Below are 25,771 nucleotides of genomic sequence, written 5' to 3'. Positions count from 1 at the left end.
TGCATGGTTTAATGCCTATATAATAATACAGCATTTTGTTTTAAGTGGAAACGTATGCCTTGCCTTTCCACAGTGTCTCAGTAGTGGTTTTGTGATTCATGTACTGTGTTATACGTAAATGAACCGAATATTTTTTGAGGTTTCCATTATTTTAAGAATGGTGGTATATTTGTTGTCTCAGAAATAACAACAGCTTAAGGCTTCTATAATTATAGAGCATTAAAAAAAAATAAAAAAAAACATGTAACGCTATCCATTTAAGCTGTGTTGCTTTCACAAATAACCATATTGGTTTTATTTATGAAATTCAAGATCTTACAAACCCTCTTTATTCAGAGTAAATAGGCCTTATTTACAGCATCAAGTACGAATCATTGAGTTTTTATCCGAAGAGCATCCTGTTGGGCTATTTATAATTCTCCTTGCCAGATGAGCAATGCTGAATGTCATTAAAATGTGTCTGTTTTGCAAGGCATTTTTGACGCACCGTATAATACATTTTTAAAACACTGTCTTGAGATGTATAAGAACTGTTGCTTTCATTGTACAAGATAAAGATGTTTGTTTTTTTTCCTCAGGAGTTATTCAAGTTGAAGCCTCATTGGCACAATGGCAGCGGCTCAGTACATGTGGTTTTCTGGTCACTGGCAGCAGTATGGCCTCGCCATGTGTTTAAGGGTTTCTGTTTTAACTGATCGCTTCCAACAATAATATTCATTTGTATTTCTTTTTTCAGGCCTGTAAATTCTACAGCTCCCAGTGGCATGTTGTCCATTATAAACACGAGCAGTATTCGGGAGATTATCGTCTATTGCCCAGGTAAGGGTTCTTTTGCAATACATAAGAAGCAGTGAGTGGAACACGGCTTGAGACCTTTTTAGTACAGAGTGTGTACTGTATCTGTATTTGCCTAGCTGGCATGAACCAAGCTCTGTGGCAATCTATTAAGTGCTGATCTTCAATGTCAGTGCAGTGACACCACAATGGCAATGGATCTGACTGTAGGGCAATAGTATCTCAAGGGCAGCATTGGTAGAATAGTGGCAGTATTTGACATATCAATATATATTTTGGCATATCAATGCACACTGACAATAATCCAGTGCTTTGTGAATGGCAGCCTCTGTGTCCTGTGTTGTCAAGATAGATACATGGATGGACAGATACTTCAAATCTATTTCAGAAAGGTTTATTCTACTTTATCGATGTGTATGTTTCTTCTGAAATGCCTGTGAATTATAAATAAGGTTTCCTGTAAAATACTTTTTGCATTTTTTTAACTGTAATAAGAAAGAACATTCCGTTATATAGCAGTAACATTAAAAATTTATATTTGAACATTGCTACAGTTGTTTAGTGTACTGAGGCCACTCTTAAATAATGTAAAAGTGATTTAATTTAATGGACAGCAAGACAGAGCAAAATGCAGTGCTTGGGGAATGATTGATACGGTTGTATCGATTCATTGAAGACTAAGGAGTTGAATCTGTTTTGCATGAGCTAGTTAATGGGCAACTGGGCAACGTCTTAAAGATGCATTTTCGATTTTACAGAAAACATTACAAACCAGAGAAGCTGCCTTCATATTCTTTTGAAATCGATCATGAAGATGTTGATAAAGATGAAGTAAGTGCATCACTCTCAACCTACATCTGCTCATTGTACACCTCACCATCTGTGAATAATACACAGGTTTTACAAAAGGTAATTCATCATATTACTGTGATTCCCAGGATAGGCCCCTTCCTTGATTTTTCTGACGTGTATGTAATTATATTTTACAGTTATTCATCTCATATTGTAGTGATTTAGACAGCTCCTGGCTAGTATGTGATTTGCAGCACCCAGAATACAGTGGTGGCTATTTTCATACCAGTTCTATTTAAGGCCTAGAACTCCTGGAAAATCCTGTACCATGTCTAGGGGGTTGGGGCTGGGGGGAGGCCAAGGCCCTATACTTGAACTATACTTGACCTATATTTGACCAACAAAGCTGAGAAGCTCTAACATATGACCTGTGTCTGTTTAGAACATGTCCTAGTTAAATATAATACATTTGAAACAGAAATTATGGAATACAATGAGATGGGGTATCTTTGGGGGCAGCCTTGTAAAGCTAACAATGCTTGTCTTCACAGGACACGACATCCCTGTCGTCTTCTAAAGGAGGCGGTGGAGGGGGAGGAGGGTTTGGCGTTTTCAAGTCTGGCTGGCTTTATAAAGGGAATTTCAACAGCACTGTGAACAATAGCATCACTGTTCGGGTATGTATAGGAACTGCCACTGCTTTGTGTGCTAATATTGGCTTCGCAACCCCCACATGCATTGTGACACAATGTCTGCTACAGTGCATAGTGCAGGTACTGTCAACTACCGGCGCACACACACAAAATGTAAAGAGGGCTCTGCTTACTATATGTTAACTCTGAAGTTTAAAATGCATGACACTGTCTGCTAGTCTGGTGTCTGTTTATTTAACAGCAGTGTAGAAATGTTTCATGCATATGAAACATTTGTTAATCAGTCACTTTTTTTAAAGCTAAAGTTAAATCTATTGATAGGGGAGCATTCTTTGTCAAGATTTTGTTCAGAATAATACAAATCTGACATGCAAAAATGTCTTTGTGATTTAGAAATTGCCTTAATTAAAAAAAAAAAACTTTCTTAAAAAAAAAATGTATGTATACATTTTACTCATTTGTAACATTAAACTGTTTTTGTGTTTTGTCTTTTTTAGTCGTTCAAAAGGAGATATTTCCAGCTCACACAGCTCTCAGACAATTCATACATCATGAATTTTTACAAAGATGAGAAAATCTCAAAAGAGCCCAAAGGGTGTATATTCCTCGATTCTTGTACTGGTGTGGTGCTGGTGAGTTATAGTCCCATTTGAACTCTTCTCTATTAAAACTGGTCTCATTAACAGAGCTTCCCTGGTCCTCGGGTATCATCAACGGTTTAAACCAGGAGTGCAATTTTGCTTAACTGCATTGTTTTTCAGTGCACATAAAACAGCATGTCTCTGAGACTTACAGTGTGCAGTTACAGTCATTGCTCTTGGGTCTGTCTTTATTACCAGACTGCAATGCAAATGGCTGAGGACCAGGGCTGAAAACCACTGTCTTAGAAGTATCAGGCTATAGCCAAACCAACCAAGGTTAAATAGTGATGCAATAAATAGAATGGTGGAATGGAACCAGATGAAGTCATTTCCTGCATTGATGTGTGACCAGCAAAAGTTTCCTCTTTGATAAAATTGCTGTGTTATATGTGTCCCTCAAAATATGCTACCCATTAAATGCTAATAATAATAATAATAATAATAATAATAATAATAATAATAATAATAATAATGAAGCTCAACAATCCTGTTTTAATACCTGTGCCTTTCTACTTTTTGTTCATAATATTATCTTTAAAAAATCCCAAAGCAGGGATATAAGTTCTTGTTAAATTTTGAATTATCCTACATGAATAGTCTGGCGAGGTTTAAAAGGAACAGTAATGAAACCGTAGCTGAAAAAAAAGGATTCTCCAATGAGAGGCTTTTTGTGACTTTTTTTTTCACTCACGTCAATTTTCTACCTAAAAAAATGAATAAAAATAAAAATAAAACAAAATGTGCAGGTTGATAAAAGGCTGTTTGAAATTGGTTAATCTTATCATCTTATCATATATATGTACATAATACATATATATATATATATATATATATATATATATATATATATATATATATATGATAAGAAGAACATAAGAACATAAGAAAGTTTACAAACGAGAGGAGGCCATTCGGCCCATCTTGCTCGTTTGGTTGTTTGTAGCTTATTGATCCCAGAATCTCATCAAATATATATCAAATATATCTTATCATATATATATATATATATATATATATATATATATATATATATATATATGTAAATTAACCAGGATAGAACCATTGGGATAGACATCTCATTTACAAGGGGGTCCTGGCAAGAGAAGGTGGCAAGAAATAAAAACATTATGAAATCAATGGCTAAAAAGAGACAAATCATTCAAACAGGACAAAACAACCATGAAAACAGTAATAGAAAACAATACAAAAGTGAGGGAGCTGATCAGTCTCCATGTCCATCACTTCTGTGGCTCCTCTCTTTATGACTGCCTGTAAAATGAGACCAGATGTTTGATTTTCACTCAAGACCATGTTGTTGAGGCCACTGTATTCATTTCACTTGTGAACATAATCAGATTCAAACCCAGTTCTGTGGTGGTAAAAGTCAAGTTAACTGCCCGGAATCTTAATTATTTTCCACATGGTTGTTCCAGAACCTCCTAGAATATCTTTAGTTTCATGCTCCATGAGGTCTAAACTAACGCTAGCAAACGTGCAGCTGCCTCTGAAACTGAAACTGAATGCTCCAGTGCAATGAATTGTGGAGCCAAGCAGCCATCACATTTATCGATTACTTTATATATATATATATATATATATATATATATATATATATATATATATATATATATATATATGTATGATAATAACATGTCTAATGGTCTAATGCTAATTTCTTGAATCAAACACTCTTACAGAATCACAAGGTGAGGAAATATACCTTCGAGCTGAAAATGAACGATGTGACATACTTTGTCCTGGCAGCTGAAAATGAGCAGGATATGGACGATTGGATTTCCACCCTGAACAGAATCTTGCAGATTAGTCCTGAGGGGCCAGTGCAGGAGAGGAAAAGCATCGACCTCACAGCAGACAGTAAGCCAGGTGAGCCGCGAAAATATTTCAGTGTTATTGACACAGAAGAGCCCATGGCAGCCCCTCTTAGCATGATAATAAATGTACCTTGTCAGACTGTAATCCTCCATTAAGGAAGTTCCCTAGTTATGTTACCCTTGTGTCTGTGTGCCTCTTTTCTGTGTTTGCACTGGGACAGCTTGCTCTTTTTCTGGAGCTGCTGTCTACTGGTATCCTTGAACACTATGGGTACCGTTCCCTCTAAAGACAGGAAGTGTTGAAAAAAGAGACACCCTTGTTTGGCTATTCAGTGAGTTGGCCCTATTCACAAGACTTTAAGGATTGTTTTAAATAAGTATTTTTGAGAATAAACTACCCCACTCTCTATACAGTTGAAGCTTGATTTAATTAAACAATATGGGCTTTAAAAAACAGTTCTTAACTAATATTCCTTAAAAAAAGTTTTGAGAATATGACCTCGCTTTACTTTATTTGATTACAAAACAAGAATAATTATTGTATGTGTTGTATATAAATGTATTCTTCATGTTTTCAGAGTAATTGTTAACAACTATTAAAAACTACTAAAAAAACTTGTATCAGGGCTTGATCTTTAAAATAAACGTTTGTGTGAGCGAAGCAAGTGGAAATGGTTACTCTTATTACTGATCTCTTTAATTTAGAGTCAACTGACGTGACGCCATGTGAGAGCTGCCCTGCTGAAGCAGACCAGTCTTCAGAAGACAGTATAAATCCAGAACTGGCAAAGGTAACGTATCAATGAATGTGAATATCAATCATGCATATTCAGTTATAAAGTGCCTCAGTTACACAGAGGTTTCTATGTCTTCAAAAAGGATGTACAAATGAAGCTTGTTCTTTTATTTCTGCAGTACCTCACTGAAACAGAGGACACAGTTAAAATGGCAAGAACAGAGAACAGACTTAACTTGTTTTCACTTGATCCTGACTTACCAGTAAGTATTAGCATCGCGGAGGATTATTAACTGTCGGCTAGTTTAGCATTAATCTTGAACTACCTAATGTTGCGTTTGGCAATATGGTCCAAGATCAGCCCCAGGGCCTGTTAAACCAGCTGGAAATGCATCTGGTCTCTTGAATGCATATGCAATTTAATTTCTGTTTGATGTTAAGGCACCGAAAGCACAGAAGTCTGAGTTTTCATCAAACGAGTCCATGGTGAAACCTTTGGAAGAGAAAATCGGCAAGAGGCTGATGATATCATGTAAATCCCTTAACCTAACGCTGCAGGGCTGTGTCAGTGACAGCGAGACCGGACCGATAACCAATGTAAGTTTGATATCCTTGTTTCAACCAATTCAATTCATGGTTTACAGTTCTCATCACATTTCACCAAGTTATAGGTCTAGAACATGCTGTCTGTTTTGTCTTATTAAGTATATACATGAGTATCCATCCTCTAAAAAGCTGTACAATTAAAACATATGAGTGCTCTTACTAATAACATATGAAAATGGGAGGGGCCAAACCTGAAACAGGTAGGGGGAGGGGGAGGGGGAGGGGGAGGAACTGAAAGTGGGTGTGGCATGGGTGGGGCCATAACTGAAAATTGTGTTAAAACATGTTTTTGTCCAAAAGCACATAGTTTAACACATTTTCCAGATCCAATTCCTATATACCTCTAGTTTTGATTGTGCCAAACTAATTACAAGTCTCACCACAAGGCTTATTGTATTATGCAGATATAATCCAAGCTTTTTGTATTACACAGATATATGCAGACAGATCCCATTTGGTGCCCAACCTGCCTGAGGGTTCCCATACATTTTTTAACGTGACATCTGAAATGTTTGAAACTCCTCAGATCGAGCCGTTCTACATCAGCGTCGCCCTGTTCGATATCCGGGAAGGCCGGAAGGTGTCAGCGGACTTCCACGTGGATTTGAACCACGACCTGGTCCGGCAGATGGTTTCAGGTTCGTCATCGGTGGTGGAGAATGGGGTGAGCTCTCCAACTGAAAGAAGACCAGGGGAATGTCAGCTGAGAGGGCTCCAGGAAGACTGGTTGCGCTACCCAAAACAGGTACACACCGGCTACAGCATGGATTTGTACTGGAAAGAGAAACAGATCTACTCACATGTTACAGCACATGAACTGCACTTAAAAATGCATTTTTCTTTTTGGTTTTCCTAATGCTATTGTTGCTTCAGCTATTTCAGCGATTACTGAGTATCTTTGTATGCAAAACTGTGTAGTGATGTTTCATTAGCTTTCACTTAAGTGTTCTTCAGTGCATGTTCTGTTGCTTATTTGCATGGCCTAACTGTCTTACAGTATCTCTGCTTGTGACTCCATACATGTTTAAGTTATGCAAATTGTGGGCCCTTAATTTGTGGAGCCGAATGCAAGCAGACCTTTATAATGGGGGGCTCACATTCTAAAATATTTTTTTACTGATGAAAGTTCTTTGGGATTGGATACAAAGCTCACCTAATTCAAGCAACTAAAAAAACACAAGATTTTTCAACATAAGATTGTAAGACAGTAATAAACAATGAAAGTCTAGCTTTAAAGCCACTGTTGATTTAACCAGCTTTGGTTTTCTCTTGCAGGCGATTTTCTCAGTTACAAACCCACACACTGATATCGTTTTGGTGGCCAGAATTGAAAAAGTGCTGATGGGAAACATTGCCAGCGGAGCTGAGCCCTACATAAAGAGCACAGACTCCAGCAAGGTAGCACGACTCTCTAAGTGAAACTGCTTCCGCCTCATGCTTGAAAGCACGCTTCTGTTACATCAACTTGAGACGACTTCAACAAGTACTTGAAACTGTGGATTACAATGGAAAGAAGGCCCAGATTTCAAATGGAACACATTAATATATACAACCAACACAGCATTGAAAGCAATTTTGTAATAAGGCGTGCAATATAAAAAAATATTAGCATTATAGTACAAAAGGGAAAATACTGATGTTATTTTTATTTTAATTTTCTATCATTTCCTATAATGAAAGTTACATTAGTTCTTCAAAAGTCTGTTTAAGCTCAAGAATGTAAACAAAGGGGAAAAAATACATATTTTGGTATTTTGGAATGCTCATTGTATGCACCAAACACCTGTAAAGGTGATATATCCAACATGGGCTTGTGAAGTAACAGCTAACAGCATTTTAAATATAAAATCTATTGAGGCACTGCACATTTTAATGGATTTTGAGAAAGCATAAAAAAGGGATTTTACTATATTTAAATTATGTTTGTAACATTTAAAATAATAATAATAATAATAATAATAATAATAATAATAATAATAATAATGTTCTTGTTTCTTTTGTTTTTTGTTTTGTTTTTCCAGACCGTCCAGAAGACGCTAAAATCCAACAAGCAGTTTTGCAGCAAGTTGGGCAAATACCGCATGCCATTTGCTTGGTCAATAAGGTATGGCTAAGAATATGTGTTAATGCAATACCAGGGTGTGAAGTCTATTTATGACCCACAGCCCTGCATTCAGTGTTACAGTACTGTTCATATTTAATAATCGGTAAGATTATGTTGCACATTAACCAAAGGCCTTTGTGGAAAGTCTACTTGTGACTAAAGCATTAATGTTTTTTTATGCAGTTATGGTCACAGTAATTTAATTATCTAGATTTCGCAACCTACTCTGCTACATTATTTCACAAGGCAGCATGATTTCACACGTGCAGAGATGAGCAGAGTGTTTTCAGTGACTTAATGTACCATAACAGTAATGAGGTTATTACTAAAATGAGCTATAGTAAGTGAACTACTGGAAGAAGGCTGGATGATCTGGATGCACCGCGGTCGAATGCTCCCAATATATATATATATATATGAATGTAATTTTGATCTTTTATTTAACCCAGAACCAATCAGAATGATTGCGTATATCATAAAACAGTAAGGCAAATAAAAAAAAAGCTGTTACAATTGCCGCTACAGATAGTACTCTACACACAGTACTCTTTAACATGTATTTTCCACCACATTGCTTTGCAGGCCCGTGTTCAAAGACAATCAAGGCACAGTGGATCGAGAGTCCCGCTTCTCACCCTTGTTCAAGCAAGACAGCAGCAAGGTTTCCACGGAGGATTTACTCAAATTAATATCTGAGTACCGGAGGTAAAGACACACAGGCACTGTTCTGGGAGTCATTGCTCTGTTTATCCATCCCAGGAGTGTTTAACATATTCATTTATTGTCAGTAGGGCGGAGAAGAGCAGCAAAATGCAGAGCATACCTGGCAGTGTGGAGATCACTGTGGACTGTGTCCCCATGGAGCACCCAAGTATGAGCTCCAGCATTCATTCTTATATCAGTGCATTAGCTTGCTTTATTGCATACAATATTAAATACTGCATTACACATACAGCAAATCGAAACCCAGATCATGAGCCTATTGAGATTCAGCACATACTGTACATCATTTGTATAAAATAGCTTATTTAGTCTTCATTCTGTTTTTGCCTAAATATTCCTCTGTACCTTACATATATTGTTGCATTCATATTTAATAGAAAGGGAATATAAAATATCAAACAATATAGATTTTGTTATGCTTGTTTCATGTCCAAGTCTATTTATCTAAACAGCTTGCTAGTTCAGAGGGTAGTATTCATCAAATAAATCTGACCTTTTTGCAGATTCAGTAAACATATTGCTTTTGGTGGTCTATTTTTACAGACTGCGTTACATCCTCCTATGTTCCCGTAAAGCCTTTTGAAGACTCTGAAAAACATCAAGCTACAATAGAAATTGAAGAATTCGTGCGGGAGTCTACCAAATATTCCCACCCGTTCAGAGTCTACAAGAACCAAATCTACATCTACCCCAAGCATCTGAAATACGACAGTCAGAAGTTTTTTGCAAAGGTATTGCTTTCACGGTGCCTTGGTAATTCGAATTGTGTTTATTTTCTGAAAGAATAGTGAATGAATGTGTTTAACAGTTAAAGCTATAGTTCTTTAGTCACTAAAATGAACATCTTATCTGTAACCCTCAATTGAATTTGCAATTTGCATCATGAATTGCAGTGACATTTTAATATATCCTTCAACATCAGGGAAGTTACCTTTAATATGTGACACTTTTTTATAACATAATTGCAGGCAAGAAACATTGCAGTCTATGTGGAGTTTCGAAGTTCAGATGAAGAAGGTGCCAAACCTTTGAAGGTTAGTAACATCAAGGTTTTTAAAAAGATGAAAGTAGATAAAACAGTGACAGCAATAACTTTTTTATTCTAACAATACAGTGCTACCTCAATATCTCGATTTATGCCTTAGAAAAACTGATGAACACAGTGAATTATCGAGGGGTACTACATGTACAATGTCCCATCAACATGGCCTAACTGTAACTGAGTTTGTGCATTATCATGAAATAACGTTGCTCTGTATTGCATTGTGTAAGACCATTAGGACCAATAGGAATTTATGAACAGTAGGGTGTACAATGCAGTTCAAAGGCAATGCTAAATACTGTAACATTAGAGCATCTCTGAAGGGAGGGCTGGTATGCTTTTGTAAAATGTGGTTGTCCTGTACCACCTCTATCTTTTCACAGTGTATCTATGGCAAGCCTGGAGGACCTGTGTTCACAGCGACAGCCTGCACAACCGTACTGCATCATTCTCAGAACCCAGATTTCTATGATGAGGTCAGTTTCTCTGCACATGTCTTTATTTTTATTTTGGTCGGCTTCTTTAGTAAGAGCCTAGAACCATTTAAACAACGTGCTTTCACCCTTTAAGGTACAAGGGACATATGTGTCCCACAAATAAAAAGGTCGCTAACCTGGTGCACGAAACAGGGTTTACAATTTACTGACAGGTTGGATCTGGGCATTCAAATGGTCAGTTTCCTCCTTGTGATACTTGAGATACCATTTGAACAACCGCTCAATTCCTTGTGTGCTTTAAGGGGTTAACATTATGCATGTATGTACAGTATTATTAAGATATTTTCAAAATGCATGCACTTACATACAGACATTAAGTGCTGTAAAAAAAATGTATGTACATCCATTATTTATTAAGTAGTCTTTTTAAACGACCAGTATTCATAGCATACATTGAATTAATGATGAACAAAACATCAGCATTAAACCATATACTGTGCTCAGTGGTTTATTATCCATCCTTCATAGTTGTTGCCTGTTTGTGCAAATGTTTGCCTTTTTGGTGCTCAGTATTATGAACTCAATTGACACTAAATATCATCTCTGTAATTTCATTAATACGCTTCATGCACAACAGGACTGATGCTACTTTTTACTAGCTTTAAGGGTATGTTAAGCTCTCACAAAGCCCTCTCTTCAGCAATGAAATGGAATATAATATTATTCTGTTTCGTTTAGGTGAAGATTGAGCTCCCCGCTCAGCTCTACGAGAAACACCACCTTCTGTTTTCATTCTATCATGTGACCTGTGACATCAACGCCAAAACCAACGCCAAGAAGAAAGAGGCACTGGAAACAGCAGGTAAAAGCGAGGGCTTTACATGTGATAGTTTCTGAGTAGATTATAAGACATCACTGCAAACCATTGTGTCCAATGCTGAGGTCTGGTCATCAATATGCTGTTATGATTTAGTGTAATGCCATAAAATTCAAAATGATTATGTAACTTGCACAGTCTCTACAACTCATTGTAATGCACTGCAAATATGGAGCGTTTGGTGATTAGTAAACTACTTGTCTATCTTTCAAAATACAGGTACATTCACTACACTGTAGCTTTGTTATATTATTTAATACATGTACTTACAACATAGTTAAAGGAACCAACTCTGTTAAAGTCATGTTGTTAAAGTTCCATCCTCACAGTCTCAGAATTGTGTGCTAAGTGCATGTAGGAAATATGAGTGAAAGTTAACTGCAGTTTAATTACATGTTATGAATATAGCAGTATTGAATTGTACCCATTGAATTATATGTTTAGTTATAAATCGAACAGCACCAAAGCATGTGCGTGACCCTTTTGGATGCATGCTCCTAAGAGTCTGTGTTCCCTTGTGTTTAGTGGGGTACGCCTGGCTGCCGCTATTGAAAGAAGGCATGCTTGTATCTCAAGAGCACAGCATCTCAGTGGCTAACAGTTTACCTCCCGGGTACCTCAACATCAGGGAGCCTGGGTCAGGAAAAGTAAGTGTACATTTGAATGCAGGTGTTTCGTGCTGTAATGTTGGTAACATTTCTAAACTGAATGCATTTTAACTTACAGCAAAACGGAACTGACATCAAATGGATAGATAATGGAAAGACAGTGTTCAAGGTGTCTACACACGTAGTGTCAACTATATATACTCAGGTAAGAGATGCCTTTATTTGTAAGGATGGAAATAAGACTCCCATTGCTTAGCAGTTTGATCCATTCCTGGTTTTATTATGAGTGCAATAAGGAACACCTGAGCTTGTTACCTATACACTGTGGCTAATCAAGCTCATAGTGAAACATGGAATGGGTGAAACTGCTATGCAATAGAAATCTTATTTCCCTCCCTGATGTACAGTAGATTGATGTGTTTTCTATCCAAGTTGATTTTTTTTCATTATTATTATTATTATTATTATTATTATTATTATTATTATTATTATTATTTATTTCTTAGCAGACACCCTTATCCAGGGCGACTTACAATCGTAAGCAAATACATTTCAAGTGTTACATTAGATTTGCATTACCACTAAAATCTGCGCATTCATTAGCACATGTATTTCTTCTACTGCACATTTAATATGAAGTTCAAGACATTGAAAGAGCAGATTTTTGTATATGTTATGGATGAGCAGGTAATGTTCTCTCGCTCATTTAATTTCTCTTTCCATTCAACAGGATCCACACCTAAACCGATTCTTCCAGCAGTGCCAGAAAAGAGAATCAGAACTTTCTCAAGCTCCTACCTCAAACTTCATCAACTCTCTAAAGGTAAAATGGCTTGGCTAATGTTAAGCACTTTATACTTTTATGATTATTATTGCTTTTCAGTTCAATTCACAACCATTTGTACTTACGTACTATTTAGTAGTCATCTGATTATTTTTTTATATCTATTTTATAAAGAAAATGTGTCAGGTGGTCAAAGTGAAATAGAGTCAATAAAACAGCGTTGGGTTTTATTGTACACAGGGCCTCCAGAGTATAGAGAAGATCCACGTGATCACAAGGTTCCTTCCTGTTCTCTTCAATCAGCTGTTGAAGGTTCTGATAAAAAATGATGAGGATGAGATCATTACCACCACCACCAGGTAAAAAAGGGGAACTGCAGGGATCTGGATATTCAGGGTGCATACTTTGTGTAAGAGGATTAGAAAAAAAAAGATGGAATCCAAATGATTTGACTTAACCCAATAAAATTATTAAGTTGATGATAAGAACAGCTATTTTCACAAACTGTTGTCAGTTTATATCAGTCATTATTTTGATAATGCCTTTCGGGTTCCTGCTAGTGTTTATCTCACAAGCCAATGTTATTAAGTTTCAACATGGGAAACATTTTCAATGATCTGATTTTATAGTCCTTGTGCAGTAAATGCATTCCGGTTTAACTTATAGCAAGTTTAAACCACCCATATGGCCTCAAAAAAGCTCTTAAAATCATGTCTAACCTCAAAGGACATCAGAGTGTGAGCATTAACCTGTCTGCCCTAAGAGGATGTAAGACATGTGTGTTCTATGTGGTATGTCTTATTTCCAGTAGAGGAGGGTTGATCCAAGTAATACATCTGTACCTGTTGCTAACCACACACAACAATATTGTTTTCAGAGTGCTTGTCCACATTGTTGCCAAGTGCCATGAGGAACATGTTGACCACTATCTCCGTTCCTACGAAAAGGTGCAGTATGAAGCAAAGCTCGCTATAGCCAGTCTGGTACTGCTTGATATCTGCTCATAACCACAGGGCGTACGACATCATTATTTAACAGCTTTTTATATTGTTTATATAGCACAGTGATTACACTTTGAGCAGTTCAGCATAGAACCAGCAAGCACAGCTATTATGCAAACAACATTCAGTCATTTCTCAATGCTGCTGCCAACGTCAATAAATGAACTTAATACATATGCTCAAAATATTTGTACTAAGTAGAGAGTGCTGGGATACAGTATTTGAGTATGCCTTTGTTCAGGTCCACTGCTGTGTATTAGCACTAATGTGTTTATATTTATGTCTGTGATGTGTTATCAAAGGCTAAGGTTAGGAGCTGTGGCTTGTTAACATGCTTCTATCTGCCAGTATTAATGGAAATGAGAAACCACAGCACTGAGGGGGAGGGGGAGGGGGAGGGGGAGGGGGAGGGGTTGTAATTGTGTTTGTGCAGAAGCAGCCTTGAAGACTTAGGCCATGCATGCTGTGCACCAACAGTAATAAGATATTTTTATTAAGCCTTATTCTATCAGATATTTATTTTACTAAGATTAATATAGTGTATATGGAGAGAGAGAGAGAGAGAGAGAGAGAGAGAGAGAGAGAGAGAGAGAGAGAGATTATTTGCAGAGTGTGGATTATTAATATATAAGTACTGTACTGAAGCAATAGGAAGGGAGACAGGCCTGGCTAGAAGGCTAAAGTGAATTGTTTAAATAGAATGATAATGAACAGAGAGCAGTACTGTGCGCTCCTTGTTGAGATTGTATTGATTAATAGTGAAAAGTTCAGGCTTCCGTTCTCTCACAGCAGCAGCAGCAGCAGTATAATGAGACAGTTGAACCCTCTGGAGCAGTGGCAGAGGGCCCTTTCCTTGGTGCAAGGGACTGTGGTTGCCATAGCGATTCCTTGGCGCACAATAGCTGCCTGCAGGTCAAAAGACTGGCTCTGCTGACTCTGTAGCTTTGGGATTGCCTGGGGCTACACCTTCTCTTGCCTCTGCTAGAGCAAGTCACTGTGCTGCACAGTCTGTCTCCGGGATAGAGGAGTGTACTGTAATAAAGACCATCTGAAGAATATTATCTTGAACAAAACAAAATGCCTCACATTTCTAGAGTGTAGTGCACATTTTACATTTGCAAAATCTGCCTGGTGTAGCCCTTTTAAAGTCTTTATATTCAGGAACAACACTTGCGTGTTAGTGGTTGCTTAAGTGTGCTGAGTAAAGTGAGCACGAGCACGCACTACTGTTTCTGAATATGACTCTTTATCTAGGAATCAGAGGATTCTACAGTGTGTTTTGATAAATAATTTAAATAGCAAAAAGAAGAAAAAAACACATCAAGGCAATACTTGCTGCATTGGCAGATTGTATTTCTTGATTTCGCTGTTTGTTTGTTTGAAGAATCAATAAAATACATATTGGGAAACATACTATAGCAATTGTAATAATCGTAATAATAGTCATGACAGTAACAGTGTTTGTAAAACGCTTTGTGGCCCTGTGTAAATGAAAGGTACTATATAAATACAATTACATATACATATGTCACCTGTGTGGGTGGAGTTGTTATTTTAATTTATGTTTATCTTTTTCTTTGTTTTTGCAGTTTGTGTTCAAGGCAGAACCATACAATTCAAGAACAATGCATGAAGAGCTTGCAAAGGGGATTAATTCCATCTTAAAAACCAATGAACAAGTACCGGTTAGAAATACACTTAAGGTAAAATAAAAATGTTGCATTTGACATTATGTTTGCTGGATGTCAGATAACAATGTGTAGTGGTGATCAGAATTGACCTTGTATCTCATGGCTTGTGTCAGATGAAACTGGAGTCACAATAGCAATTCAGACTGTAGCTGTAAATACAACTAAAAACAAATGATATGTGTGGTTCTACAAGGATACATCATGAGAGACAGATAAAGAAAATCATACCAATGCATGCATAACACAAACCCTTTGCTACAGAAACAAAGCAGTGATCAGTAGGATTGGGGGTTGAAATATACGTGCAAATCTCACCTGACATGTTGGGAGATGGTGCTGTATTGTACTGTACAGTATATTCAGCACCCTGCAACATCTGTGTATGTAACATATTTTTTAAAAGGCTGTGACAAGCTTTTCAACCCGCTGATCCCAAATCCAAGAGACTGAGTCACAGAGCTATGCTCTGACCTGAATAGCAACACATGCACACCCAGCTCGGAACGGAGTCCCTTCAGACAGCAGCTTGGTATTCGGAATGACAGCACTGTCTAGCACTGTCTAGCATTGCCCAACTTCACATACACAGAGCAGACTCAGAGGGGGTAGCTGCACCTTACCCGCCCTCCGTGGTTTCACAGCTGTCTGGAAACAGTTCTCCTACTGATACAATTGTGACAAACTTACCACCTTAAATAAGTTGCATGTTTACTTGGTATTATTTGAAATACATTAAATAAAAATACTTAGTTTCTCAATAGTTTGACCATACTCATTAGTGTTATTCAATTAGCTTTTTAATGTTAAAATGTTCTAATTGCATTTTTTGCCTCAGAAGTCAATGTGGGAAGAGACCTATGTAATAAAATACTTTAGTACAAAACCCTTGCAGCTCAATATGATAAAACAATATGTACTTAAGACCCCCCTCCCCTCTCCCCACCTCCTGCTCATCAACAATAACCACTTGGCGCTCAATATTGTATAAGCACACATTATAAGGTCTTTGGCCAGAATAGTCACATGCCATTACAGTACATCAAAATGAACAGTATGTTGACGTATTTTATGTTGCTTCGTAGTACTTGTGGTTCTTCTTTGAACTCATTGTGAAGTCAGCGGCCCAGTATCTGGTGGATTCAAGTGATCTAGCGGTAAGAGAACATGCTTTATAACCTTGAACTATACTGGATAAGAATTAGTAAATGAGACCCTGTGTATGCCACTCACAACACCTCTGTGGTCACAGTGGCAGTGTGGTCCCCTCCCTGTTACATCTCAGTGGTGTTCAAGTTCAAGCAGATCAATATGAAAACTGTTATGCAGCTGGCAACAGGACATTCCTGTGTAAAAAACAAAGTTTGTTTTAGCTACCTCTGGAAGCGAGTAACCATCCTAAAAAAAAGGGGTTCTGCCTGAAAGTATATTTCACTATAAAATCTGTACGCGTTTTTATTTGCGTTTGTGCTTGTTTGTTTTACAGTGTAATAATGGAATATGTATTTATAATTGTATTACTAATAGCTGCCCCGTTCTGAGAGGTTCCCTGCATCGTACCCCAACATGCTGGACACACTGATAATGAATGTGTCGGATCATGTATTCTGGAAAAACAAGGAATTTCAAGAGGAAACACGGAATGCAAACCTTGCTGTTGCCATGTTTGTGAAGGTATGGCAGTGAGATGACAGGATTGGCTTCTTCATTGACTTTACCTATATTATCAAATAATAATAATGTCTTTCATTTCGCAGCGCTGTTTCACATTCATGGACAGAGGATTCACATTTAAACTTATCAGTAATTACGTCAATATGATCGCGTCAGGAGATAACAAGGTAATACATATTCGAAAAGACTTTTTATTTTATTTCTTTTTTTAGTCCCAATTTGTTCGCATTTTAGATTTAGAATCTTCTTTGACAGCGGGCTAAATTGAAATCCCACTGCGCTGAAAAGATTTAAAAAATCTATGCAAATATTATGTAAGCACAATTGTAGATTATACTGTTCTTTTATTTGCACTTGTTAAATGATTTCTTTGCACTTGTAAAATGCTATCCGTTTTGTGCCAAAGTTAACACCAAATTAACTAGAGCTAGTGTAAAAAGTGCAGGTCTAGGTCTGGATGCTTTTATTTTAGTCTGGATGCTTTGCCTCCTGTCTCTGTGACATTGCCAGAAAGATTTGTATTTCAGGTGTCGTATGTCTCCTGTTCCCAGCTTAGAAAAGCGGTAGGGGATGTTCAGGTATCACAGAGAGTTTTGGCAATACCAATGCTAATTTTACAGTATATAGATTATATTATGTATGTTGTATATTGCCAAAATAAAACTGACGGAAACTCCCCAACCCAGCCCTCCTTGTTATGAACTAATGCTTGAACAATCCCACAGCTTTGTAAAGTCCTGATGGTATGTGCTTTTGCTGTCAGTTTGCTGACTTCACCTTATGTTTCAGACTCTGTGTGAATACAAGTTTGAGTTTCTTCGAGAAGTCTGTAACCATGAGCACCATATACCTCTCAGCCTGCCTATACCATCGGCAAAGATCACAGGTAATATGACAGGTCATAAAGAGAGTCTCCTGTATTATAGTGAGAGTTTATTTAACCTTACACTGTATTCCCCAATGTGTTCAACATACTGTTTTGATATAGTGGGCTAGATTCTCAAAGATATTTACTCTAAAACGTCATTACCATGATAACACACCCAATCAAGTTACCAAATCAGAAGTAAGCAGCTCAAACATTTGATGCTTTGGCTTGTGAGTAGTGGTTTCAAATTCGTTTTAGAATTGTAAATGGTGTTTTTTTTTTCCCCCATTAAACAACAGTAATGCTAATGATAATTTGGAGTACATAGCTTTGAGAATCTAGCCCAGAGTCACAATGCTGTTCATGAGATTGCTAAATGAAATGACATTGTGTTCTAAAACTGAGATTTTTGCACCTAAACTACAACACTAACACTTCACTCCTTTCTTTTTCCTTAAACACAGACCAGGCGTCCCCTTCACAAACACAGAGCACACAAGGTATGCACCCTAATGTATCTGTACTTGTAGTCTGGATTTCAGGACGAGGAATGATGCAGGTTCTAAAATGAACGCTAATACTCAATCAGTGGCTCTCCGGCTATATCGACAACGAACAAGCGCTCAGGTTTCCAATCAGTGAGCTTTCTCTTCTTATTTAGGTCTGGCTGCTCAGGTACAGTATTAACTTTCTGTTAAAAGAGCTGTCCCAATTATTTACAGTACACTATATAACATAACGGTATGTACAGTGTATAATGTCTTCTAAATAAATAATATAACAGTCTGGGAATTGTTAACAGCAGTCGATAGAGTTTTTGTTATTCATTTTTCCATTTAAACAAATTGGTTTCGGTTGACATGACATGGCTCAGCCCCCCAACACCAGTTCACTTAATCTACAATTATTACAGTTCTCGTGGCTTAGTTGAATCGTTGTCCTTGTTCCTCAGATGTTCCGGAATACAGCCTGACCAATGAATACTGCCGAAAGCACTTCCTGACCGGACTGCTGCTCCGGGAGGTTGGCTTTGCGCTGCAAGAGGATCAAGATATCAGACACTTGGCTCTGGCCATTCTGAAGAACCTCATGGCAAAGCATTCATTAGATGACAGATATGCAGATAAAGTATGGGCATGTTTGTGTGTGTTTTTTTTTTTTAGCTTCTAAAGTTATAGTTGTATAGCAATTGAATTACACCACATCAAGATTAAGTACAACAGTGGTCCTTAATGTGCTGGTCATGTCTCCTAAAATTAAGTGTTACCCATAGTATATAGAAAAATACATCTGAGCATCCCTGTGTTAGTTCTATAAGTGAGAATTAGCAGGTTGACATGAAAAGGTAAAACGGTAACACTGTAAAATAGTGGCTGCAGATACATAATGAATTCCTGATGAATACCACAGGAATAACACCTGCATATCTGAGTTCTGAAGTAATACATTTTGAATTCAGCCCTGTTCATTCATCTTGATTTCAAAACATTACGACTCCCCTTTTCACTGTTTATTGTGCACTAATATATACCCATATATCCCACCAGGGGATTGAGTGTTCATTCATGCATGAATGCATGCCTTAAGTGAGCAACAGCGTTTGTTATAAAGGAACATGGAATGAATACGGGCAATTAAATCCACATGGATTAACAGGGCTGAATTGAAAATGGAACAGATGGAAAATTACTTCCAGACTTAGAGGAAGTGCATCAGATATGCAGGTGTTATTCCTGTGGTATGCAGCTGGTATTCATTATGAATTAGCTGACATTATTTTGAAGTATTTTGGGTAACACTTTAAAATAAGCGTCTGTTCATGATTATTTCATGTGTATTGAGGGAAATGTTATGCAGTCATGAAAAACATGTCATGAACTCATGCTTGTGACTTTTGAATTCAATAGGAATTTCATTTGAAATCAGTAGGAAATCATATGTTAGTTACATTGGAATTACAGACACTTATTTTAAAGTGTTACTGTATTTTTAAGTAGACAGATGTTTTGGATAGTGCCTTCATCTGTGTACATTCTTCTCCAATGCCAGAAACAGTGATCCCAGCTGATACAATTAAATAATTATTTACAGAGAGAAACAACAGGAAACAATTAAACAGGGTGCCTCCAGTAAAGGAAACAGTGCAATACACAGTGGGAAACTGGAATGACACAAATAGGGTGTATTGTAATTAAACTCAGCGAGGGCGCTTATTAAACACTTGGCTCTTGCAGCAGTTGCGGGATGCAGCTTCCCATCTGACAGCTGCGAGGACACGTCGATTTTCCTTGCTGTTGCTACACTGGCTTCCTTTCGTCATACCTGACACAACAAGTAATGTCTTTTTATTTTGCAGAGTAAGCAGGCAAGGATAGCATCCCTATACCTTCCACTGTATGGCATGCTGCTTGACAACATGCCAAGGTTTTTCATGAGGGACATATTCCCATTCAACTTCAATTCTTCTAATCAAGTGAGTTTGAATCTCTGGTCACCCCCTTTTTAAATAATTTTGTATATCTTGTTCAACTGGCTTAGGATAATTGTACTTTATTGCAGTTAATCTAGAAAAAATAATACTGTCGGTTTGAATGCTCTAAAAAGTACTAGAACTAAATGCAGCCATATTATTAATGGCGCTTTCCTCCTACCCTGATTTTCTTTCTGGAATGCAGGGCTCCAGAGATGACCTCAGTGTATCAGGGGGTTTGCAGAATCAGGTGGCCTCAGCTTTGAGACAAGCAAACTCAGTGGATACTTCATTCTCTAAAGAAGTGCTAAACTCAATAACAGGTAGGCATAGACTTTTAACATGTCTTCACTTGATTTCTGGCTGGTATGTCGTTCTTGTTGTTTACTTCATTTAATATAAGCACATAAAAGGTGTTAGTTCATATTTATATGTACAAATGGTACATAGTCATGTAATCATGAAATAAACAGACAATAAATAATGTAACTGGAAAGTGCTTTTCTTTACTGCAATAAAAAGTAACACAATGAACGTCTGAATTCATATTAACAGCCTTTTCATCGCTGGCAGTGTCTACTGCAAACCATGCAGACTCGAGGACCTCCTTGATAAGCATTGAATCGAACCCCAGCAACAGTGACAAGACTAGCGAGAAGACAGATGCCTGTGAGAAGGTACTCCTTCTGCATCTCTTCATCTACTCTGCATCTGATCAGTCCAATAAGGGACCGCTGTGGTCTTCAATACTTGTGTATTTTTAACTTGGTCCAATAGTAGATATCTCTGGACAAATACAGCTAACAGGACAGATTTGTGTCATCTATTCTAAAACTTTGAATATCTCTATGTCTGAGTCTGTGTATGTGTGTCTTTGTGTTAATCAAGCAAGTTTAACATGGATACGTTTCCCTTCTTCAGTTTGCCAGGCCATTGTCATTGATTGGATCAGCTCTTCGCTTCGACAAGCTGGACCAGGCAGAGACAAGAAGCCTTCTCATGTGCTTCCTTCACATAATGAAGATGATCTCTGAGGGTAAAGTATCTCTTCGGATTGCCATCTCCTGATTTGGGGCTGTGGGATTGCTGTTTGGCAAAAGAGCACTGCTTAGCTATTGGGATTGAGAATGAAGAGATCCAAACACAAGTTCACAGGCAATCCACAATACTTTCATTACTACAGGATAATGCATAGTCCTTACAGACATCTGGATTAGCCAACATGCATGTTGCACTGGTGTATATAAAATAGTGAACCCTCAGACAAGCTGTATTAAGCTTGTGCATTTCATTATCTTGATCACTCCTCTTGTCACTGTCTCTCTTGCTGTCCACCATATGCCTTCATTCTGCCCATGAAACTATTCTTATGATTTTTTGATTCCACATGTTGAATACCAAATACAGAGTGGTACTATCAAATAAATCTTCTACATATGTTAATATTGAATTTGTATGTTTTAAATACATGAATCTGGGTACGGTGTTCCTGTTCTCTTGCACTTGAACATGTAAGCCCCTGAATACTGACTTTGGCTTCGGGCGCTGCAGATTTCAACATAGAGAATAATAATTGTTTTGAAATTCAGTAAAACCAGCTTATAGCAGCCACTCAAGGGACTGCTGGTCTTTATATACAGGTATTTAAACCATGGAAACTATATGTAAAGGAATGCTGTTGTAGAGGCTATGAATGGATTCATTTTAGAACAATTAACCTAAGGGATACTAACAAAGCTATAAAGAACTGACTAGTCTTGTGTTTCTGTAATATACTGTGTTCTAAAAGACTTCCCCTGTTTTTGCAGATGTGATAGTCTCTTATTGGCACAGAGCTGTTCACCAAGAGATTTCAGACTTCTTCAACATTTTAGAGTAAGTACCTATGCCTGCTTTCATCTCTCACACACTGAGACACGTTTCCTGAGAGTTTGCTCCAGTGTAAAGATTGCAAACATTTTAAAAGATAATAAACACTTTGAATATTACAGAACAAGTACGAAACACATGGAGTGCATGTGGGAGCCCCTAAATTAAAACATTTTTTTATTTATTTCAGATGTTATATGTCTTTAAATTCCTTTTAGTAAGCAGTGAAGCAAAAGCTTGGTCATGCCTGATAGTTGGACTTTATAGATCATTTTTTTTATTAAGCTGTGCTCTAAGTAATTATGTTCCGGTTTCAGCTCTCATTAGTAATCCAGCTGTCTACTTATTTAAGATACAAATCTTCATAAGCCTAATAAAAGACTGTAAAATCCCCATAAAGCAAGGAACGGCAGTGGCAGAGAATTTTAATGAGCAGGTGCTCCCAGACTAATGATCTTTTACAGAAAGATTGAAGGAGCGTTTATGAAAATGCTTTGTAAACTGCACTTACCTGTAAGCCATTAGTGAATGTAAAACAATAATTAATAATTCAAATCAAATTCGCTTTAACGGTTGAACATGTAGTGCTACGTCTTTTATTTTGGACTCCTCTGTCTCGTTGACTCTATTATTATTGGCTCAGTTCTCAATCTTTCCCATATACTGTATTCTTATTTCACCAGTGCTGGCTCTCAATGATTAAAGCATCCAGAAGCCTTTGAAGAAAGGGTATTTCTTTAATCACTGTGCAGTTTTTACAGCTCCTTCAGACAAGTTAACCCCATCCTTATAATTTGGCACTAAAGCACTGTCTTGAAGTATACCAACGTGCGCACTAAATGTGTTTGATTTGCCTTCAGATTATGTCTTCAGCACTTTCGCTTTTTGGGGAAGAGACATATTGCAAGGTATGTGTTTGTTTCATATTGTATAACCTTTTAATATTATTAGAGATATGATTTTTATTTTAATGTCTAATATGTTTGTAGTAGATACTAACATCATGATTTTAATGATCTAAACAGGGGAGTATATAAGCACTCAAACTTGTAACCCTTCACTATTGCAGCCCTTTTAGCACTGTATTTTACTGTATTTAGTAATGCTAATAGTTCACCCCTGGTGGAAAACACTAGCAGGATTCAGACAGGCTTTGGCCGTTGTTTAGATCATTAAAATAAACCCTGTTTTTATTTGTATGTGTGTATTTTTTATTTCATTCACTTTAAATGTTAAGGGGATTCATACTGCCTTGCAACTACTAATGTAACTGCATTTGACTGATTTTTCTTCTGAATACATCAGCTTCTTGTAAAAAGTAAGATATTCTGCATGCAGCCAGAATCAAACTATTGGCATGTCCAATTAGTGCAATCCATTCATAATGTGTGACAGATGGAATGCTTTATGGTTTGGAGTGACCACCACACACAGACATAATGCATTCCAAAGGATAAATAGATAGAGGGGCTTTCATGCTAACGTGACATTGTTAAATAATATGCATGTCCAGTTTTGTTTCTACAGCAAAACTATTGTACCAAGACTTCACTGACAAAATTGTCATTTGTAGCTACAGTACCCAAACCAACAGACTAATCGGTCACGGTTTTGTAAATTCACTGTTTTATGCAAGTCCTTTAAACCCTTCAACTGCGCAGTGGTGTCCCCTGTATTCTCTGTCAAAAGCATCATGTCAGTGACTAGTGGAGTTGCATCCTTGGGGACTGGCTGACAGTCATTCTTCCTGCTCTTTGGAACACAGAGGTACCCTATTCCTTCAGACCGTGTGTTCAAGCCTCTCAGAGCTGAGGTTCAAGAACTGGCCCCTGAGACACATCTTTACTGTATGACCTTTACCTGCCTGCTTCTGCATTGTATAAGCGTGTGAAAATTATGTTATATTTATTTATTTATTTATTTATTTATTTATTTATTTGGGCAGCAGTATGGAGTAGTGGTTAGGGTTCTGGACTCTTGACCGGAGGGTCGTGGGTTCAATCCCTGGTGGGTGACACTGCTGCTGTACCCTTGAGCAAGGTACTTTACCTAGATTGCTCCAGTAAAAACCCAGCTGTATAAATGAGTAATTGTATGTAAAAATAATGTGATATCTTGTAACAATTGTAAGTCCCCCTGGATAAGGGTGTCTGCTAAGAAATAAATAATAATTTATTTATTAGCAGACAACCTTAGCCAGGGCGACTTACAGTTATATACAAAAAATACATATCAAAGAAAGTGTTGAGGCTTACCATACAGCACAGTATGCTTGTAAACAATTGCATTATTATTATTATTATTATTAGTATTATTATTATGCCTAATAATAATATGTATAATATGAATAATAATAAAATAATATTAATATTAATAATAATAATATAGTTGATATGATAATGATTATATATATTTAAACAGTACTGAATATATTATTCATTTCAGAATTGCAGTTTGTTAAATTACTAAGAACTTGACCTGTGGTTTAAACACTTCAGAACAGAGCAGGAATCAAGGCTAGAGAAGGACTTCCACTTACTGGAAGACAAGCCTCCATCCATCGCCACAGAAACTGTTCCCTGTGTTAAAAACACACAGACATGCTAAACTGATGTCCCGAAGTGGTGAATTAAAAATTGATGAACATTTTAGTAAAATGATGGTGTCTAAACCTGTCATTACCTACTTGTAACTGAGTACAATTCAGCTCTTACTTAAAATAATTTAGTTCTGCCTTGCCTGGTCTACCAATGTTACTCCATATGGTGCAATCTGTAATAAAAATAATAATTTTAAAAATCCATATGGTGCCATTTAATTAAACAAAATGTGATGAAATAGATTTTTCAGGGGCTTTTATAACATTGCTGTCAGAAATACAAAAGGGTATCCGCTATCTTCAACACCAATACAGTATGCTGTGCATTGAGCTACAGCAAACTGTGGAAGTTTAAGAACACAATCTTGAAATTCCCTTAAAAGTATTTTTTTTATGAAATCACTTCACAGAGATGGTACATTAAGTACTGTACATGTAAAGCAGTTTACACTGTTTACTAATATTTCCTACATGCACTTAACAGACAATCTGTGAGGCTTAAACTGCATATATTAACAACGTTTGCCTGTACTGTATCCAGAATGTCCATGCAGAATACTCACTTATGTATGATCTTTCTAACGTTGTGTGATGTTAAATGACTTGTTATTCTGTGTGTTGCGTACTGTGTATTTCTGTCATGTATTCTCTACTTATTAACATGTTTTCGTTAGCTGAGATGCCTCTCTCCTTTTCACCTTTTCCTGACAATTGACTACATCAGCTGTGACATCACGTGGCCATGAATCCAAGAGCGCTGAGTTGTAGTCTGTCCACAGACAGAGCTGCAGACATGGTGACCACTGATACCACCCTGATCAAGTCAATTGGCACGCTACTACAATCCCTGCAAACTCTGCTTTTCTTCTGCTTTCACAATTCAAAGTCAAATAGTTGAACTATAGTAGTTTTAACTTTTCCATGTTGATGCTATTAATTCAAATATGGAACCTCATCATTCAGTGACCATTA

The 25,771-nt window shown here is 37.1% G+C and overlaps 1 protein-coding gene across 12 annotated transcripts in view; it reads left to right on the top strand.

The window, feature by feature from the left end:
* Positions 1-25,771, top strand: part of LOC117416685 (dedicator of cytokinesis protein 10-like) — an 88,120-nt gene that overhangs the window by 45,331 nt on the left and 17,018 nt on the right. For 7 of the 12 annotated variants that reach the window (XM_059034359.1, XM_059034364.1, XM_059034362.1 and 4 more), the window contains exons 4-38: positions 737-819; positions 1,554-1,626; positions 2,139-2,264; positions 2,738-2,872; positions 4,579-4,765; positions 5,419-5,504; positions 5,629-5,712; positions 5,891-6,046; positions 6,582-6,800; positions 7,331-7,453; positions 8,077-8,159; positions 8,742-8,864; positions 8,948-9,030; positions 9,426-9,613; positions 9,851-9,916; positions 10,308-10,400; positions 11,100-11,223; positions 11,764-11,885; positions 11,965-12,051; positions 12,577-12,669; positions 12,871-12,989; positions 13,508-13,577; positions 15,221-15,334; positions 16,405-16,476; positions 16,847-16,993; positions 17,077-17,160; positions 17,783-17,879; positions 18,326-18,361; positions 18,814-18,989; positions 20,218-20,334; positions 20,537-20,654; positions 20,887-21,008; positions 21,253-21,367; positions 22,140-22,206; positions 23,061-23,108. In XM_059034359.1, coding sequence (XP_058890342.1) covers positions 737-819; positions 1,554-1,626; positions 2,139-2,264; positions 2,738-2,872; positions 4,579-4,765; positions 5,419-5,504; positions 5,629-5,712; positions 5,891-6,046; positions 6,582-6,800; positions 7,331-7,453; positions 8,077-8,159; positions 8,742-8,864; positions 8,948-9,030; positions 9,426-9,613; positions 9,851-9,916; positions 10,308-10,400; positions 11,100-11,223; positions 11,764-11,885; positions 11,965-12,051; positions 12,577-12,669; positions 12,871-12,989; positions 13,508-13,577; positions 15,221-15,334; positions 16,405-16,476; positions 16,847-16,993; positions 17,077-17,160; positions 17,783-17,879; positions 18,326-18,361; positions 18,814-18,989; positions 20,218-20,334; positions 20,537-20,654; positions 20,887-21,008; positions 21,253-21,367; positions 22,140-22,206; positions 23,061-23,108 — 3,836 coding nt within the window. The remainder of the gene's footprint in view (positions 1-736; positions 820-1,553; positions 1,627-2,138; positions 2,265-2,737; positions 2,873-4,578; positions 4,766-5,418; positions 5,505-5,628; positions 5,713-5,890; positions 6,047-6,581; positions 6,801-7,330; positions 7,454-8,076; positions 8,160-8,741; positions 8,865-8,947; positions 9,031-9,425; positions 9,614-9,850; positions 9,917-10,307; positions 10,401-11,099; positions 11,224-11,763; positions 11,886-11,964; positions 12,052-12,576; positions 12,670-12,870; positions 12,990-13,507; positions 13,578-15,220; positions 15,335-16,404; positions 16,477-16,846; positions 16,994-17,076; positions 17,161-17,782; positions 17,880-18,325; positions 18,362-18,813; positions 18,990-20,217; positions 20,335-20,536; positions 20,655-20,886; positions 21,009-21,252; positions 21,368-22,139; positions 22,207-23,060; positions 23,109-25,771) is intronic. The other 5 variants (XM_059034367.1, XM_059034366.1, XM_059034356.1 and 2 more) reach the window with 2 other exon arrangements.

Source organism: Acipenser ruthenus, chromosome 12 (assembly GCF_902713425.1).
Source record: "Acipenser ruthenus chromosome 12, fAciRut3.2 maternal haplotype, whole genome shotgun sequence".
Lineage (NCBI taxonomy): Eukaryota > Metazoa > Chordata > Actinopteri > Acipenseriformes > Acipenseridae > Acipenser > Acipenser ruthenus.
This window is presented reverse-complemented; position numbering and strand designations above follow the sequence as displayed.